Genomic DNA, 20561 nt, shown 5'->3' with positions numbered 1-20561 from the left:
GGTTATAAATCATAGCATAGCTGTTTTGTTGGTTTTTTTTTTTTAAGATTTCATTTATTTATTTGACAGAAAGAGACACAGCGAGGGAGGGAACACAAGCAGGGGGAGTGGGAGAGGGAGAAGCAGGCTTCCCATGGAGCAGGGAGCCCGATGGCGGGGCTCGATCCCAGGCCCTGGGATCATGATGTGAGCCGAAGGCTCTGCTTAACGACTGAGCCACCCAGGCGCCCCAGCATAGCAATTTTTAATTTTAATTTGCCCTAAATATTTTTCCATGTTTATTTTCACCATTTTTTACTGGTGTACTATAACTTAAAAATTATTTTCCTAGCCTGTCTTCATTTATTTTAATGATTATGGATATCGATACAGTGAACATAATGATTTGTATAAATATTTTGTTTTGTTTCCTTTGGGAAAATCCCTAAGCATGGGATTGCTGAGACTAAGGATACAAACATTTTTAAGGTTTTTTTGTTTTTTGTTTTTTGTTTTTTTTTAAGATTTTATTTATTTGACAGAGAGAGACACAGCAAGAGAGGGAACACAAGCAGGGGGAGTGGGAGAGGGAGAAGCAGGCTTCCTGTGGAGCAGGGAGCCCGATGCGGGGCTCGATCCCAGGACCCTGAGATCATGACCTGAGCCGAAGGCAGACGCCTAACGACTGAGCCACCCAGGCGCCCCCATTTTTAAGGTTTTTAACTAGGACACTGCTTTCCAATAGCAGTGCAATAAGGATGAGACACGTTATGCTAACCTTATCAGCATGTGTACTATTTTAGCAGTTTTGCTTATTTTTAGAAGCTATAGCAAATACTTGCTTACTTTCAAACTTTTAAGAAACTTTGAGGTCAAAATAATAGCAACCAGTTTTGAAACACCTGCTGTGTTCTTGGTGCTGTATATGTATATGCATCTTGTCCTAGCAGCACCCAGACAGGCATGTAAAATAATCATCTTTTTGTGGGGAGGCAAACAAAACTTCTCTGAAACTTAGTAAATTACCCAACTTCTCATAGCTAACAAGTGACTGCTGAATCATGAATATTAGAATTCGGATGTATCTGACTGTGAAGCTTGTGCTCTTCATATCGTATCAAGCTGCTTTCCCTTTATTTGGGAAATTTGTAAAATGGCACTGTTCTAGAACAGAGAACATTTTTAGTTTGGAATTTTATAAGTAAATATTATTTCCTTCACATATATCAAGGACTAGGCTTTAGATTTGAAAATAGTCCTGGGTTGAAAGGAATTCGTCTGGGGTGCCTGGGTGGCTCAGTCTGTTACGTGTCTGCCTTCGGTTCAGGTCATGATCCCAGGGTCCTGCCCAGCAGGGAGCCTGCCTCTCCCTTTGCTGCTCCCCCTGCTTATGTTTGCGTTCTTTCTTTCTCTGTATGTCAAATAAATAAAATCTTTAAAAAGGAGGGGGGGGGATTCTTCTTTCTTCACTTCCTCTGTTCCCACCTTCCCTCCACCACCACAAAAAGATGTGCCACAGTGTTGCTGTTGGTTACAGAATTGTACACAATTCTTAGAAATAGCCTTTTATTCTATTTATATCTTTTAGCATCTTTATTGCAATATAATTTCCATATCATAAAATTCACCTTTTCAAAGTATACAGTTCAGTGGTTTTAGTATATTCACAGTGTTGTATGACCATCACCAAACTAAGTTTACAACATTTTCATTACCCAAAAAGAAATCCCGTACCCACTAGCAGTCTTTATTCTCCCCACTGGCCATAGGCAAACACTAATCCATGTTTGAGTCTCTATCTGGACATTTCCTGTAAATGGAATCATATACTATGTGATTCATTGTGACTGGCTTCTACTTAGCATAATGTGTTCAAGGTTCAGCCATGTTGGAGCATGCCAGTACTTCATATCCTTTTATTACCTAATATTCTGTCATATGTATTTACCACATTTAATTGTCTATTTATCAGTTAATGGGCATTTGGATTGTTTTTACTTTGGCTTTTTTAAGCAATGCTGCTATGAACATTAGCATATAAGTTTTCACCATTTTTTTTAATTGTAAAATACACATCACATTTACCATTTTAAACATTTTTATATGTACATTTCAGTGACATTAAGTACATTCAAATTGTGCAGTCATCACCACCATCCATCTTCAGAACTCCATCTCCCAAACTGAAAGTCTCTGCATTAAAACAGTAACTTCACATTTACCCCTGTCCCAGCCCCTAGCAACCACCATCCTACTTTCTGTCTCTAAATTTGATTATTCTAGGTCGCTCATATACATGGAATCATACAGTATTTGTCCTTTTGTGACTGGTTTATTTTACTTAGCATAATATTGAGGGGTCATCCATGTTGTAGAATATCTTAGAATTCCTTTCTTTTAAAGAGTGAATAAGAATCGATTGTATGGACTTAACCACCTTTTGTTTTATCTGTTCATCCATTGATAGACATTTGGGTTTCCACCTTTGGGCTATTGTGAATAATGCTGCTGTGAACATTGATGTGCAAGTATATGTTCAAGTCTCTTCTTGCAATTCTTTGGGTTAATTTTAGCTTTTAAAATTTAGGTCCTTGGGGCGCCTGGGTGGCTCAGTTGGTTAAGCATCTGCATTTGTCTCAGGTCATGATCCTGGAGTCCTGGGATCCAGCCCCACATCGGGCTCTGTGCTCAGCGGGGAGTCTGCTTCTCCCTCTCCCTCTTCTCCTCCCCCCACTAGTGTTTTCTCTCTCTCTCTCTCTCTCTCTCTCTCTGTCTCTCTCTCAAATAAATAAATAAATAAGGTCCTTGATCCATTTTGAGTTAATTTTTTACATAGTATGAGGTAGGGGTCCAACTTTATTCTTCTGCCTGTGGATATCCAGTTATTTGAATGCCAAGACTATTCTTTCAGCCTGTTGAATTGTTTTTGGCACCTTTGTTGAAAATCAGTTGACTGTAAGTGTCAGGGTTTATTTCTGGACTCTCAGTTATATTTCATAATCTCGATGTCTGTCCTTAGGCCAATACCACACTATCTTGATTATTATAGTTTTGTAGTAAGTTTTAAAATCAGAAATGTGAGTCATCCGACTCTTCTTTTTCCAGATTGTTTTGGCTATTCTGGGTACCTTGAGTTTTCACATGAATTTTATTATTTTATTTTTTATTTTTTAGTTTATTTTAGAGAGAGCACACTTGAGTGGCAGGGGGAGGAGCAGAGGGAGAGGGAGAAAGAGAATCCCAAGCAGGCTTCACATCCAGAGTGGAGCCCAATGTGGGGCTCGATCTCACAACCATGAGATCATGATCCAAGCTGAAATCAAGAATCGGACACCCAACCAGCTGAGACACCCAGGTGTCCCCTACATGAATTTTAGGATCTGTTTTTTCAGTTTCTACAAAGAAGCGAGTTGTGATGCTGATAGAGATTGCATTAATGTGTAGATCAATTTGAGGTATATTATCTTTTTAACAATTTTAAATCTTCTGATCCATGAACATGGGATATCTTTGCATTTATTTAGGTTTTTAATTTTTTTCAACAGTGTTTTGTAGTTTTCACAGTATAAGCTTGTGCTTCTTAAATTTGTTCATAAGTGTTTTATTCTTTTTCATGCTATTGTAAATAGAACTGTTTTCTTATTTTCATTTTTGACTTGTTCATTGCAGGTGTATAGAAATATAATAGATTGTTGATCTTTTACCTTGCAACCTTGCAATCACTCATTTATTCTGTTTTAGTGGATTCCATAGGATTTTCTAACTATAAGGTCATGTTATCTGGGAATAGTGACAGTTCTTCCTTTTAAATATAGGTGCCTTTTTGTTTTTCTTCCCCAATTGCCCTGGCTAGACTTTTCAGTATAATGTTGCACAGAAATGACAAGAGCAAACATCTGTATCTTGTTCCTGAACTTAGGGAGAAAGCATTCAGCCTATTACCATTAAGTTATGATGTTAGCTGTGGGATTTCATAGATGCCTTTATTAAGTTGTGGGCAATTCTCTTATATTTCTAGTTTGTTGACTTTTTATCATAAAAGGGTGTTGGATTTTGTCACATGCTTTTTCTGCATCTATCTAGATGGTTCTTATCCTTTATTCTGTTGCTATGGCATATTATTAATGTTTAGATCTTAAACTAACCTATTATTTTGGAATAAATCTCAGATACAGTTTTGTCATGTTTTTTAAGTGCAAGGCCTTCTAATAGATCATTGTTGCCAAACTTAATTATTAAACCCTTCTTTAAAATGATGTTCTTGTCGGGGGAGACGGACCATGAGAGACTATGGACTCTGAAAAACAAACTGAGGGTTCTAGAGGGGAGGGGGTGGAGGGATGGGTTAGCCTGGTGATGGGTATTAAGGAGGGCACGTACTGCATGGAGCACTGGGTGTTATACACGAGCAATCATGGAACACTACATCAAATACTAATGATGTAATGTATGGTGATTAACATAACATAATAAAAAATAAAATAAAATGATGTTCTTGTCATGTATGAACTTCATCTTCCATTTGACAGGAATGGATTTAAGTTGATTTAAAAGGCCAAAGGAGATAAAAGGCTTTCTGTTTAGTCTGTGACATGTGTCTTTATGAAGTGCTTATGTTTAATACCTCTCTCAGATGTTCTTTAAGAAATTTCAATTTTTGATTGACATAAGCCCTGTCAGCTGACATTTCTAGAAAGGATGCTTTTGTAGTCATGTGTTAATGAATATGATAATGTTGAGCAGGCACGTGGAGGAGTTCAGCCCCAGAGCTGTCTACACCAGTGGCAAAGCATCCAGTGCTGCTGGCTTAACAGCAGCTGTTGTAAGAGATGAAGAATCTCATGAATTTGTCATTGAAGCTGGAGCTTTGATGTTGGCTGATAATGTAAGAACATTTTATACTTTACTAAAGAAATCAGAACAGCCCCTACTGTATCAAAAAGGCCTATAAATTTCTATTAAAGAGATAGCCTTTTAAAAAAACCCATTTTTAGTAAATAACTCATAGTTTTATTAACTTAGAATTTGAGATAGTCATCATTAATTGCTTTCTGAGCTTTTCTAGAATGTATCGCCTGCCCTGAGCGTGTGTTTGCTGTGACTAGTAGTTCCCAGCATTTGTTCCTTTCCAGACCATGACACCTCTATGAGTATGTCTCTTGCATTTTACATGTATTTGACATAGATCTGTTAGATCCGTGAAGGCATATAAGCTGTAGCTATACGTTTATAAATGTTGTTCCAACTTTACCCTTCACCTACCCCAGCCTAAAATGAATGCCAAGGTGACCAAGAATATTTGACCTAGAGATTTACACAAAGTTCTGATGTTGAATAAGGATGCAGTAACTGTATGTTTTTAATCTTGCTCTTGGTTTAAAATGAGTCAACATATATGGTTCCTTCTAGCTCTGGAATCTGTCGAACTATCCTACTCTATCTAGTAGGGGAAATTAAGATTGCTTAGTTACCTACCTTAGAGTTATTTAGAGAATGAAAAGATCTCTGTAGTAGCAAACTTGAGTTTATACTTGGCATTTGACATCTCAAAGACAGTTTCTTATGCTACTTTGATTACAAGGGTGTATGTTGTATTGATGAATTTGATAAGATGGATGTGCGGGATCAAGTTGCTATTCACGAGGCTATGGAACAGCAGACCATCTCTATCACTAAAGCAGGAGTGAAGGTATGTATGTTCACTTCTGTTCTGCTGCATCATGCCTTAGCCTTAAAGATTAGTGTAGCTCTAGAGACGTTGGATAAAATGCATTATTTCAACATGAAATGCTGATCATTAAAGTGGGAAACATAGCCCTGAGCATTATTAATCCAAATTATAGGCGCTTTCTAGGGTACTTAGAAAATGTATTGCTCTGACAGAAAATAGAGAAAGTATTGGTAAAATTTTTAGCATTTCACTTCTCAGAATTGCCACCAAGCTTCTATATTCTTTGATAATGTGTGCTTCAAGTTGTAACAAAAAATAATCAGAGTCAAAAGATTATTTAAATGAAAATAATAAGTACAGTATTGTAACCAACATTAGAGAGAAACCAAACTTTTTAAATAAAAGTAACGCATTCAAATAGGTAAGGAAAATTTAAGCAGTAGAATAAAATATAAATTAAAAGGTGAAATCTTCCCCTGCAACTCCTATCACCAATAGGTGTTCAGAAGTTATGGCCCTTTTAGAAATTTTTCATATATAAGTAAGCACAATACATATAAGTTAGTTCTTTTCTCATTTAACTTCATAATTTTGTTTTGGGAATCTTTCTATACCAGCACACATTAGATCCATTTTAGTATTTATTTTACCACATGGTTTTCAAGTCTTGTGTCCCTCAGTTTGGCTCATTAGACTCCCATAGAGTGACATTTGGTCATTTTCAGCCTTTTGATTACAAGCCATATTGTAGTAAATATCCTTGAACATGCATCTTCCTGTACCTACCTGCAAGATAAATTCCTAACAAATTGCTGACTTAAAAAATGTGTGTCATACCCCACCATTAATATGGGAGTGCCTGTTTGCTATACATTACCAGACTTTAATTTTGATGATTCAGTAGGTGAAAAATGATGCCTTAATATTTTGGTTTGCATTTAGTTAATTATGAGTAAGAGTGAGCATTTTGTCCTATGTTTATTGACCATTCCAGATGTCTTTTTAAACCTGTAACAATGATTTCTTTTATGGTCAGGCTACTCTGAATGCCAGGACGTCCATTTTGGCAGCAGCAAACCCAATCAGTGGACACTATGACAGATCAAAATCTTTGAAACAAAATATAAATTTGTCAGCTCCCATCATGTCCCGATTTGATCTCTTCTTTATACTTGTGGATGAATGTAATGAGGTAACTGTGTGAACTGTCACATTTGGCTTCCTTTGTTATTTCCAGTTTGAGTAACTGAAGGAGACAAGAACGTAGGATATACTCTTGAATGGCTGGTGCATGTGTTCGCACTTTCATTTCTCTCAGAATGGCATAAGATGGAGCAAAAGGTTTATTAAGAAAATCAAAATAAAGTCACTTTAATTGCCGGTTCCACTTAATTGTGCTGAGGAATATTGAGTTTTTTGTTGTTTTTGTTACTGTTTTCTTAATTCTGAAGAGATAAAAGGAAACATTATGGTTAACTCCCAGCCATACTCTTATTAAAGATTTTTACAGGAATTTTTTTTTGTTGTTGGGTGTTGTTTTTTGTTTGTTTTTTAGTAAACTTGGAAAAAATTGGTTTTTTTCCACCAAATCATGAGTCATTTATCTTCCTATATCTTCCCATCCAGTTGTTGAATGTATATCACACTTTTTCCTAATCATATAACAGTTCTAAGGTTAACTATAAACTTGTAGATTTACTTGGATTCTAACATGTTATTAAAGTTATTTATACCTAGACTTAAATATTCAGCCACATTGCACAGCTCAGATGTGCACAGAAGTACAAAATGACACTATATGGAAGCTAACATTCTAGGCTATACTGTTAATTGCTGAGCATGAAAGTCCTACATTACATTAGACAAAACGATTACCTCTTGCTTATAGCGAAACTTTATTATCTAAATAAAAGCTGCCTTCCATTATGTGAATGTTTGGAGATTTTTAGTTTTTTATGTTGTGTTTTTTCCCTTCACAAATCCATATAAATATTTAACCCAGCCTTCCCCCTTCCCTATCTCCATCCTCATAGCTGGGAGTTGTCTGATTTTCATGTATTTGTGTTTGTGTGTGATGCTTTAAAGATTTTATTTATTTATTTATTTGACAGAGCACAAATAGGCAGAGTGGTAGGCAGAGGGAGAGGGAGAAGCAGGCTCCCTGCTGAGCAGAGAGCCCTATGTGGGGCTTGATCCCAGGACTATGGGATCATGACTTGAGCCGAAGGCAGCCATTTAACCGACTGAGCCACCCAGGTGCCCCTGTGTGTGATTCTTTAATTTAGTTTTTAAACTTTTTAATTGGAAATAATTTCAAACTGACAGAAAAGTTGCAAGAAATAGAATGCAAGAAAAGTTGCAAGAAATAGAATAGTGCATGTAGCACCCCTGTACCCTTTATTCACATATTAACATTTCTCTATATATCTATGGTTTTTTTGTACTATAGGAGAGAAAATTGTTTATTTTTAGTGTGTGTGTTTTTTTTTTTAAGATTTTATTCATTTATTTGTCAGAAAGAGAGCCTATGCAGGGAGGAGCGGCAGGCAGCCACTTAACTGACTGAGCCACCTAGGCATCTTTTTTTTCAATGTGAATAACAATTCTTTGATTATCTTCATATATTCACAAGCGGCAATATAATATTGTGGCTAAGAGCATGGACTCTGTTCAAATCCTGGCTCCATTATGTATTGTGATGTCAGAAAAGCTACTTTACCTCTCTGGGCCTCAATTTACTAATCTGTAAAATAGGGATAATATTACCTACCTAATAAGATTTTTGTGAGGGTTGCATGAGTTAAATGCTTCTAGACACACTTAAGGCAACAGTGCCTGGCATATACGGAGCACCCTAGAAATCTTAATTCTGGTGTTGTTCTTAAAGTCCGTTAATTTCTTCAGGAATATTCTTAGGGGCAAAGGTATGCATTAAACTTTTGATTTTAGGGGTGCCTGGGTGGCTCAGTCGTTAAGCGTCTGCCTTCGGCTCAGGTCATGATCCCATTGTCCTGGGATCAAGCCCCACATCGGGCTTCCTGCTCTGCGGGAAGCCTGCTTCTCCCTCTCCCACTCCCCCTGCTTGTGTTCCCTCTCTCGCTGTGTTTCTCTCTGTCAAATAAATAAATAAAAATCTTTAAAAAAAAAAGAACTTCTGATTTTACATGAAACTGTTACCAAATTTTGCTCAGAAACTTGGTACCCATTGATACAGCTTTTATTGGCATATTAGAACTTGTTCTTAGCTATAAATAATTTTGTAATGCCAGGGGTAATCTGGAGTGGATATTATTGTGACTGACCAAAGTGATTTTCTTCTTTTGAATTAGGTTACAGATTATGCTATTGCCAGACGTATAGTAGACTTGCATTCAAGAATTGAGGATTCCATTGATCGTGTCTATTCCCTTGATGATATCAGGAGGTATCTTCTCTTTGCAAGACAGTTTAAACCCAAGGTAACTTGCCCTTTTGTACTGGAATAGGGCATTGAAGACGGCATTAAAAAGGATTCTGTGGAAATTAACTGAACCTATACTTGTTTGGGGTTTTTTTTTGTTTTTGGGGGGTTTTTTGTTTTTTTGTTTTGTTTTTCTGAGGTTTTCTTTTTTTTTGTTAAAGATTTTATTTATTTGAGAGAGAGAGCACATGAGACGGGGGAGGGTCAGAGAGAGAAGCAGACTCCCCGCTGAGCAGGGAGCCCGATGTGGGACTCGATCCAGGGAACTCCAGGATCATGACCTGAGCCGAAGGCAGTCGCTTAACCAACTGAGCCACCCAGGCGCCCTGAGGTTTTCTTTTTTGAGAACAATGTTTCTTCAGAAAATTGGGAAGAGGAAATTTTCTAAAAATGTGAATAATTTTGGGCGCCTGGGTGGCTCAGATGGTTAATGCGTCTGCCTTCAGCTCAGGTCATGATCCCAGGGTCCTGGGATCCAGTCCCATATCGGGCTCCCTGCTCCTTGGGAGCCTGCTTCTCCCTCCACTTCTCTTTCTCTCTCTCTCTCTCTCTCTCTCTCTCTCTCTCTCTCTGTCTCTCATGAACACATAAATAAAATCTTTAAAAGAAATAAATAAATAAATAAAAATGTGAATAATTTCCTTTTACTTGTTGGGTACTAATAAAAAGATTTTTATGGGTGAAGAATTTTGGATAACCAAATAAAATCGGACATATTTTTATTTCAACCATTATTCCTAAGAATCTTAAAATTATATGAGCTCATATCAGTAGTCTACTGAATGTTCTGGAATCTTTAAGGAAAAATTTGGATTCCTTTAGGTCATTGTGATGAACATGGCTTAATATTTTACAATAATTAATGTAGTTCATTTAATTGAATCTGTACTGGATCCAGGACATTTGTTTTTAAAGTAAACTTCATAATCCATTTGTTTTGTTTAACATTTTCCTAAAATAGAATACCAAAAAAAAAAAAAAAATTGATTCTGGGTGAGGTTTTTACACTATTGTCTGGCTCAACTTTTGGGAGTTGCCCTTAGATTTTAATTATCTATCACCTTCACTGATTATCCATAATATTGGGATTTGATTCTCATTGTCCTGAAAGAAGCTTAATGAGGCATTTAAAACTAAGGGGTATTGGTCACGTATGTTTAAGGAGGCTTTTGTTCTCTATGACTGTGTACCTGTCCTGTGACCTTGGCAGCCTTCCTTAATGGGCTGAGTTCCTCGCTCTGAAAAACTGAGTATTCTTTTTAGTATTCTCACTTGTTATTATTCAACAAATAATAAGGTTTACTGAAATAGCTGGGGGGGGGGGGGGTGTGTGTGTGTGTGTGTGTGTGTGTGTGTGTGTGTGTGTGTGTGTGTGTGTGTGTGTGTGTGTGTGTGTGTGTGTGTGTGTGTGTAGACCTCTCCTTTTAAGACAGCATAAGTTAATTAACTGAGTTTCAAGAATAGTTTGAGCATTAATTTTTTTAATGAGCTTTGGCATCTTGGGTTTAAAAGGCATTACATCCTATTCCACTGCTTTAGCTTGTTCTATGTCTTTTAGAAATGGCATTTGCAACCCTGCTGTATTCCTGTTGACAAAATTAGTATATGAAATTCATAGGCGTCCTTAGTTTAGTGTTTTTTGTTGGGTTTTTTTTTAAGATTTTATTTAATTAGAGAGAGAGCAGGAGAGCACAGGCAGGGGGAGCAACAGAAGGAGAGGGAGAAGCAGGCGCCCCGCTGAGCAGGGAGCCTGATGTGGGGCTCGATCCCAGGACCTTAGGAACATGACCTAAGCCAAAGGCAGTCCCTTAACCAACTGAGCCACCCAGGCACCCCAGTTTAATTTCTTTTGAAATGCATTTCAGTGTTAATTCTTTGTTGACTACAGAGTTTTGACCCTTACAGTTCCCCAGAGTGTCTCTACCTGGAAGGCTCTTAAACTTAATGTTTAATGCAGCTCCCATCAAGTAGAAAAGCTCTGACTTCGGTGATGTTCTGAAACAGATTTCTAAAGAGTCAGAGGACTTCATTGTGGAACAGTATAAACGTCTCCGCCAGAGGGATGGCTCTGGGGTAACCAAGTCTTCATGGAGGATTACAGTGCGACAACTCGAGAGTATGATCCGTCTCTCTGAAGCAATGGCTCGAATGCACTGCTGTGACGAGGTATCAAAGTCACTTTAACATAACGGGAGGAAAGAGCAATTGATTTGTTGGTTTATAAGCATGTTTTTATCTTTGGTATGACAATTGAGTGCTCATAGGGTACACGATGCTAGGATTTGTCCCTTGAAGGTTGCTGGTAAACATTTATTAAATATAGTTAGATTAATATGATGAAATAATCATGTCATAGATTATAGAGTACATATAGAGGTGAGTTACCATTAAGAGGTAGATGATCCTCCTGAAGTATTGTGAGAAAGTCAGTAGTAGCCTAAAGCTACATCATCACATCACAAGAAGGATGAGTACAATATAATAAGTTATTTTGAAAGAGACCACATTCACGTAACTTTCATTACAGTATATTGTTGTAATTGTTCCATTTTATTATTAGTTATTGTTAAGCTCTTACTGTACCTAATTGATAAATTAAACTTTATCATAGGTATGTATGAATAGGAAAAAACAGTTTATGTAAGGTTAAGTACTATCTGCAGTTTAGGCATCCACTGGGGGTCTTGGAACATAATCCCTGAGAGTAAGGGGAGATACTGTGTACCACATTTTATTTACCCATTGATCCATCAGTGGACATTTGGGTCACTTCCACCTCTTGGCTGTTGTGAATAATGCTGTGATGAACATGGGAATTTATATGTTTTGGATATTAATCCCTTATTAGATATATAACGTGCAGATACTTTATCCCATTCTGTAGGTTGCCTTTTTTACTCTGTTGATTACCCTGATGCTCAGAAGTTTTTTGGAATTGTATACTGTTTCATTTGTCATTTTTCCTTTTGTTGCCTATGCTTTTGACACCATTCTCAAATCCAATGTCCTGAGGCTTTTTTCCTGTGTTTTCTTAAAAAAGTTTTATAGTTTTAGATCTTCAGTCTATTTTGAGGTAATTTTGTATATGATGTAAGGCAGGGGTCTAACTTCATTCTTTTATATAAGATACCCAGTTTCCACAGTACCATTTGTTGAAGAGACTATGCTTTCCCCAAGGAGTGGTCTTGACACCCTTGTCAAAAATAATTTGACCATATATGTGAGGATTTAAGGATAACCATTACTTTATATAAGCGTTGTCATATAATATGTCCCCCCTTGTGTCTGGTTTCTTTTATACAGCATTAACACTATAAGATATCATCTAGGCTTTGTGTAGCAATAGTTTGCCTGTTTTCATTGCTTTGTAATATTCTGTCAATATATCATAATGATTCACCTCTTCTGTTAATGGATATTTGGAAAGTTTCCAGTTTGGGTTCTAATGGGATATACATGTCTTTGGTCTGTATGATATATATGTGTGTGTACATTTCTGTTGGGTATACACCTAGAAGTGGAATTGTTGTCATAGGTTGTAGGTGTGTTCAGTTCAGTAAAGACTGCCAAAATGCTTTTCCATAGTGGTTGTATCAATTTATATTCCCACCAGCAGTGAATGAAAGTTGTTTTACATTCTTTCCAGTACTACATATTATTGGTCCTTATAAGCCATTCTGGTGAATTTATGGTGTTAACTCATATTCTATGTGTGTGTGAGAAAACTAAAATGCCACTGTGATTTGGTATGGAGAAAATCTGTGTGGTATATCAAGAACACTGACTTTCTGATTTACTTCATCTTGATTGGTTTAGGTCCAGCCTAAACATGTGAAGGAAGCTTTCAGGCTACTGAATAAGTCAATCATCCGTGTAGAAACACCTGATGTTAATCTAGATCAAGAAGAAGAGGCCCAGATGGAGGTAGATGAGGGCCCAGATGGCATCAATGGTGAGACAATTGTTTACTGTTCTGGAGTTAGGGACCAAAATGTTCTCTAAGATGTTACGGTAAAAGTGTACTTGTTGATAGTTTTGAAGTCTGTATATCAAAAGGGAAAAAATGGATATTGAATTGTACTATTTACAAAGTAAAATACAATTAAATAGTTAATATAAAATATATATGCTTGAAAGACTGAAAGAAAATATACCAAAATGGCGAGAGTGGACCTAATTCCCCGGCCTTATTTATCATTATTTTGCTTTTGAGTTAAACACATGTTCCAGACAAATACCAGATTTTTAAATTGTGCGTATAATATTGCAAATGAACTTTTAGATCATGAAATCTTTGTATCTGCCATCCTTCCCATTCCTTCCACTTTAGGTTTTTTTGGGTTTTTTGTTTTGAGAGAGAGAGTGTACTCACACAGGAGGGACAACAGGCAGAGAGAATCTTAGGGAGGCTCCACACATGGAGTCCTTCGTGGGGCTCCATTTCACAACCTGAGGTCCTGACTTGAGCCAAAATCAAGAGTCAGACCTTTAACCAACTGAGCCACCCAAGCACCCGCTTCCAAATTAGTTTTTGTCTTCACTAGTAGCATTTACAAATTTGCTTCTAATTTGTTTGTAAAATTACTAAATACTGAGTATAACTAAATGTTTATTTAGAAGTTAGTATTAAAATAGAAGTAGTATACTTACAAACATTTGATAGGGGAGTATTGGAGGCACAAAAACAAGATTCAGATGGTTGATATTTTACGTAGGTCATGTTGACAGCCCTGCTCCTGTAAATGGAATCAATGGCCACAGTGAAGACATAAACCAAGATTTGGTTCCTAAAGCCTCCTTAAGGCTGAGCTTCCCCGAGTACTGCCGAATCTCCAACCTTATTGTACTTCACCTCAGAAAGATGGAGGAAGGTAAGGCTGTACCTAGTGTGCGCACATGCTTAGTCATTATGTAAGTTGTATTTGCATAAACCACTTCTGTTGCTAAAGATTCTGTTTTGTCAGAAGAGATAATAAATGTTACACAAGTTCGCTTTGGCAAAGAAAGTCTTTGGGATATCAGTGTAGCTGACAGTCTGGACATTTACCCGTAAGTTCATTGTCAGACAAAGGTCATTTGTTTAATGTCCGTGGCCTATTTTAATGTTTTTGAGAAGCAGAAGTTGGGATCTGATAATATGTAAAGAAGCACTTAGCAAATGTTTATGCAGATGCAAAATCACTGTTCCTTAGAATAGCTTTACTTCAAATGGATGGACTTTAGGTTATTTATATTTCATAGCCAAGTAATTGAACTGAAAGGACCGCATTAGCCCAGGTTATTCTGTACTAAAAATGAAGTAAAATCCTCATTTCTCCATAGGTCTGAAGTGTGATATCTGGACACTAGTACACTTCCTACCTTGACTGATTTACTGTGCTATTCTAACATGCCTATAGTTAACCACAAGGCAGAAGGAAAAATGAAATCAAGGGGTCGAACTTAAACTTTCACATTTGGTGGTTAACCATCAGGTAGTTCTTATTTAAAAGTCCCCAAATGCTGGCTTCCAGACATATTCTCTCATCACAGTGTCCTGTCTGTGATGGAAGAAGAGAACGGTAGAGATTGTCTTAGCTTACTAAAGATTTCAGCCCTGTAGTTTTTCCCCTGTTTCCTTGGAACTGTAGGCCAGGGGGAGGAAGGAGAGAAGGCAGTAAAGAGGCCACTAGGACAGACAGGTTTTAGCCCCACCCTCTTCTCACAGAAAAACATTTGGGAGCTCACATGTTCTTGTGTTCACATTGTATTTCATTTTTCTCTTTATCATGCAACTGAATTTTAAACATGGCAGACCATTAATGGAATAGAGGTATGGTTAGCACCCAGACACTATCTGCATTCCACAGACAAATTCTGCTAGGTCTTCCTTTAAAAAAAAAAAAAATACTATTCACCCAGTCAAGTAAGTTAAGAATTCTCAGTCTTCAGGTAGACAGCTGTTCTCTAGTCTAGCACAGGAAGCACAACTTTTTTTTTTTTAAGATTTTATTTATTTATTTGACAGAGAGATAGCGAGCACAAGTAGGCAGAGCAGGAGGGAGAGGGAGAAGCAGGCTCTCTGCTGAGCAGGGAGCTTGATGCGGGGTTCGATCCCAGGACCCTGGGATCATGACCTGAGCCGAAGGCAGATGCTTAACTGATTGAGCCACCCAGGTGCCCCACAACTTTTTTCTTTTTTTTTAAGATTTTATTTATTTTTGCGAGAGAGAGAGAGCACAAGCACAAGCTGGGGGGAGGGGCAGAGGGTGAACAGGAAGCCCAATGTGGGATCCATCCCAGGACCCTGGGATCATGAGCTGAGCCACCTAGGCTCCCCCCAAAAGGGAGCACAACTTTAAACCAAGAAGGTCACTTACCAAGAACATTTAAATAATGAAGTTTCAGTACACCCATAATAAAACTTTTCAAAGGCATTGTCAGTAAAGCTAGAATTTCCTTATTTTTGATTTTGTATTTTATTAGCAATAGCTAGAGTCAAGACTGAGTAGTTTTATTATACTTTCTGTAGTAGTTGTATTATCCAAGTTCCAACTTTTCTTGTGACTTTAGAGTTCTGCTTTGGACTCTTAAGAAGTAGAAAGTCATTCAGTGTAGATAGACCTTACTGAAATAAATTGGTAATTTTTTATTTCACTTCTTGGTTGATCTCAGATGCATGAAATTTTCCGTGTTCCAAAGAGGAAAAGTTGTGTTTAAGAAGTTTTGTTTGCTGTTGCTAATTTATGCTTTCAGTTGCTATTGGAAAACATTCCCATGGGTGATGAAGCATAGAAGGTAGAGGAAACACCTTCATACTTTGAAATCTTAATAGCTTTAAGAAACTTGTTTCTTATAATCTCTATTTATTAGATTTTTTTTCCTCAGGATAAAGTGAGGCATACTTTAATACAAGTTATAGGACAGGTTATATCAGGCTTACCCTGGAACGCTGCAAATCTTACTTCAGCAGATACACTTTCTGACAGGTTGATGGTTATCTAATCTGTACATTATCTTGTTGTGTATGCAAACCCCGAGGATTGGCAATACAATTTGCTAGAAGGAAAATTTAATCCTTTTGAAATGTATTTTTTGTTGCAGAAGAGGATGAGTCAGCATTAAAGAGGAGTGAGCTTGTTAACTGGTACTTGAAGGAAATCGAATCAGAAATAGATTCCGAAGAGGAACTTATAAATAAAAAGAGAATCATAGAGAAAGTCATTCATCGACTCACCCACTATGTACGTACAGAACTACTCTTGCATGATTATTAATGGGGGAGGGAGTCCATGCCTCATGTTCATTTATTTTGAATTCTTGGGATCTACTTAGAATTATGAATTGTGAAAAAGAATTTACAGCAGTTAATTGACTTCTTTCCTCTGCTGAAACAAGCAGAACCTAAGTTAAATCTGGAAGGGTGGATTTAGGGTCTTACTGTCTGAGTGTTTTTAACCTTTGTTTTCTACTCCCATAACCATAAACCTGTGAGCATTCTGACCCCTGTCTCCTGTTTTCTATGTTTCCTCTTCCCCATATCCTCACTTCCCACATCAGCCAGCCTACATATGGTCTGTCCCAGTGATTACTCTTTTCTTAAACTTTAAGCTGTAATCTGTTTTACTTGATTGGTGAAGCCCCAGCCTTGGTTAAATATAATTCTTGAACTATCCTGCATCCAAGCAGTTAAAAGTATCTGGAGAAAGGCATACCACCACGGGCCATGTCCTACTTTAAATTCATGACAACTAATCTCAAGCGGACCGGTCCGTTCTTTACTACGACTTACCGACCTCACACTGACACTGCCCAGTGCTGTGACTTCTCCCACTCTTAGAGACCATTGCAGGCATACTCCTCCCTGCTCACAAAAGTTGGTCATTCTCTGTATTCAGCCTGTCAGTAGCATTTGTCACGTTGATTTCTCCTTCTAAGTCACCATATTTTCCTGGCTCTTCTATCTCTCTGATTATTTCCTCTTAGTCTCTTTTCTCAAGTCTTGTAACTTTTTAAAAGGAGTGCTGTCCTCAGTCCTCAGACCTCTTTTCTATTTACATTGATTACCTGAGTGATCTCATTGGGTTCTATGAGTTTAAACTCATCTACTGATGACTCCCAGATTTAACTCTCACCTCTCCTCTAAACTCCAGATGTCTAGCCAGCTGCCTACTCATGAACTATAGGCATCTCACACTCAGTGTGTTCAAAACAGTTCTTCCCCCGTTCCCATGTACTTACTTGTTCTAAGCCTTCTACCTTAGATTCATCCATGATTCCAATTTCCCCTCATAGCTTCTCCTTTTAGCAGCAAACCCCGTGAGCCCTGCTTTCAGTATGTGTATTCTGTGTTCTGTTCTCCCCACCTTCACATCTTAAGCTCCCATGCATGTCCTTTCACAGGAGCCTCCTAACTGTCCTCCTTTGTACTGGCTCTGTGTCCAGCAGCCAGACAGAACTTCTAACAAGTCAAAATGTTTTAGTGCCCTACCTTCCAGTCCTTCCCTCGTGTTTACAATAAAATCTAGTCTCCATACCATAGCCTACAAAACTTACACAATCAAATCCCTTGTTCACCTCATTGCGTAGGACTCTTCCTGTTGCTACTCAGTGGTGCTGGCCTTGTCACTATTCTGAGATACACCAAACATGAAGACCTTTCACGTGTCTTCCTCCTTTGTCTCTTTACCCAAATCCCCTCTTCCATTCTGATATCTGCTCAAATGTTACCTTCTCAAAGAGGTGGTTCTTGCCTGGCCTGTTGAATAAGAGCCTCCTTGGTATCACTCCCTAACCTGCTTCATGTTACTTTATAGTGCTTATCATTGTTCAGTTTGTCTCATTAGAATGCAAGCACCAAGAGGGCAGGAACTTTGTTTTGTTAACCACTATATCCCCAAGATCTGTAGTGGTGCCTGGCACATAGAGAGGTCAAATATTTGTTGAATGATTGAATATTTCTGTTTAAACGGCCGATTTAGCCGTCCTGCAGTTCACTTTATAGTGTCCACTATATGAATATTATGGGTGTCACATATCAGTGTTGTATCATCTGAAAAGTCATTTACTTGTGGGAGTAGATGTGAGTGTATGATTACAGGTGGTGTCTGTTGGAGGGGGGTGTTGAGAACAATTACTCAGATCGGAATTTAATAAATAATATCTATGAAGATAAAGCTGAATTGGGGTGGTGTGCATTCAGAGGTCTTTCTAGTGGTGGGCAATGTGTTTGTACCAGGCCAAGTCCTTCCCTCCCTAGTGTCTCCTGGGATCAGTGTAAGATAAAATGACCCACACAGGAAATCCACATTGGGACACCTGGTGATATTAGCTGATCTGAACTGGGGCTGCCTTTTTAAGTTTCCACCACCTGAGCTAGCTCACTACAAAAGAATAGAGAAATTATACTGTACTTATAAGGTGTTCTCCCTGTGAGGGTGTGTTAGTACATAAAGTGAGCTCTTGAAAGTGTTCAGTCCCTCTTAGTGACAATGGTGCTCATACTTTGGCACATTTCTGCCTTCTTTGGGTCAAATCACTGTTTCCTGAGTTCTCTATGAGCTTGGCTGGAAGTCCCTTTCCTTTGTGGGTTAGTCTTGTTTTTTTAAAGAACACACATGCCCTGGGGGGCGGAGGGGGGGGCAAAGGGAGAAGGAGAGTGAGAATCTTAAACAGACTCCATGCCTGATGCGGGGGTTTGATGTCACAACTCTAACATCATGACCTAAGCTGAAATTAAGAGTCGGATGCCTAAGCAACTGAACCACCCAGGTGCCCTTCATTTGTTTGGTTATTTTAGAATGAATTACAGGTACATGTGGCATGTTCTACCTTTTTTTATTAGCTCATAGCTCAAGAGTGAAAATTTTTCCATGTTGATTATCTTTAGATTCTACTTCTAACTGAATTATGAATGGATGGTATATGAAAGAGTTTAGTGACCAGTAATTAGAAATTAACATAGGGGAGCCTGGGTGGCTCAGTTGGTTAAGCAACTGCCTTCGGCTCAGGTCATGATCCTGGAGTCCTGGGATCGAGTCCTGCGTCGGGTTCCCTGCTCAGCGGGGAGTCTGCTTCTCCCTCTGACTCCCCCCTCTTGTGCTTTCTCTCTATCTCATTCTCTCTCTCAAATAAATAAATAAATAAAATCTTTTAAAAAAAAAAAGAAATTAACATAAGTGAAAGTAGAACACTTTTATCAGCGATTAACAGAATGATAAGCATATTTATCATTCAATTTTACACAGTTGCATAATCTTAAAATTCATGCATCATTTTTTTTTTTTAAGATTTTGTTTATTTATTTGACAGAGCACAAGCAGGGGGAGAAGCAGAGGGAGAGGGAGAAGCAGGCTCCCCGCTGAGCAAGGAGCCCGATGTGGGGCTCTATCCCAGGACCCTGGGATCATGACCTGAGCTGAAGGCAGACATTTAACTGACTGAACCACCCAGGCACCCCATCTTATCTTTTTTGAAATTATATTTATAGGCTGTAGTATGCCAGGAAACCTTACTGAAATCACAATGTTGTTGAGCTCATCTATGTATTTTGTAATTTTTCAAGAGGTGTATGGTATGAAAAGGTCTGTATCCTAGTGGGAAAGGAGTTTAACAGAACCTTGGTAAAGATTTTAAGGGATAGTCCTTTGTCTAAGTCCTTCTGAAGGGGAAATGGAAGAGAATGCTAATAGCACACACTCAGAGGGTCAAGTTCTATGGATGGGGGCATTTTTACAATACCGCTGGAGACTTGAGGACAAATGTTTGTGTTCACAGGATCATGTTCTAATTGAGCTCACCCAAGCTGGATTGAAAGGCTCCACAGAAGGAAGTGAGAGCTATGAAGAAGACCCCTACTTGGTAGTTAACCCTAATTACTTGCTGGAAGATTGAGATACTGAAAGTAACTAACTGAGAGACTCTGGCCCCTGCGTCCTGGCCTGGAGTCCGGATGTAGCTCTACTAGCAAGAGAAATGTTTCTGGGAGCAAGGCTTCAGGAAAATTTATTTTGAGGAATAAGAACCTAGTTGGTGTCCTGTATGTCACATTCCTGTAATACACTTTTGTATTAACATAAGCTATGTTTCTAGTCTAGATGAAGTTGGAACCCAGTGTTTGGTCTCTGTAACCAAGACCTTGTTTTCACATATATAGGAAAAGGTGCAGTTCTTTTATGGTATGTGAATAACTTTTTATAATAGCCAACGACTGCTTTTCTTCATCAAAATAAAATAATGTGTTCTTCATTTGTCTATTGGATTTATTTCCTCCCTTCTCTAATTACTGCGCAGTTGACCCTTGAATAACATGGAGGTTCGGGGCACCAGATCCCCCAGTCAAAAATCTGTGTATTAATTTTGACTTCCCAAAAACTTAACTAATGGCCTACTGTTGACTGGAAGCCTTACTGATAATATAAAGAGTTGATTAACACATATTTTGTATGTTATATGTATTATATATTGTATTTT

General features: G+C 38.1%; 1 protein-coding gene across 2 annotated transcripts in view; it reads left to right on the top strand.

Moving 5' to 3' along the window:
• MCM6 (minichromosome maintenance complex component 6) overlaps positions 1 to 20336 on the top strand; it is a 33384-nt gene extending 13048 nt beyond the window's left edge. The window contains exons 9-17 of one of the 2 annotated variants that reach the window (XM_027590643.2): positions 4723 to 4864; positions 5561 to 5668; positions 6687 to 6842; positions 8980 to 9108; positions 11115 to 11276; positions 12927 to 13062; positions 13826 to 13981; positions 16194 to 16333; positions 19866 to 20336. In XM_027590643.2, coding sequence (XP_027446444.1) covers positions 4723 to 4864; positions 5561 to 5668; positions 6687 to 6842; positions 8980 to 9108; positions 11115 to 11276; positions 12927 to 13062; positions 13826 to 13981; positions 16194 to 16333; positions 19866 to 19982 — 1246 coding nt within the window. In that variant the 3' untranslated portion in view covers positions 19983 to 20336. The remainder of the gene's footprint in view (positions 1 to 4722; positions 4865 to 5560; positions 5669 to 6686; positions 6843 to 8979; positions 9109 to 11114; positions 11277 to 12926; positions 13063 to 13825; positions 13982 to 16193; positions 16334 to 19865) is intronic. The other variant, XM_027590644.2, reaches the window with a different exon arrangement.
• The last annotated feature ends 225 nt before the right edge of the window (positions 20337 to 20561 follow it).

This window comes from Zalophus californianus, chromosome 3 (assembly GCF_009762305.2).
Source record: "Zalophus californianus isolate mZalCal1 chromosome 3, mZalCal1.pri.v2, whole genome shotgun sequence".
In the NCBI taxonomy this organism is placed as follows: Eukaryota; Metazoa; Chordata; class Mammalia; order Carnivora; family Otariidae; genus Zalophus; species Zalophus californianus.
The sequence above is the reverse complement of the archived record's forward strand: the minus strand, read 5'-3'. Positions and strand labels throughout refer to the sequence as shown.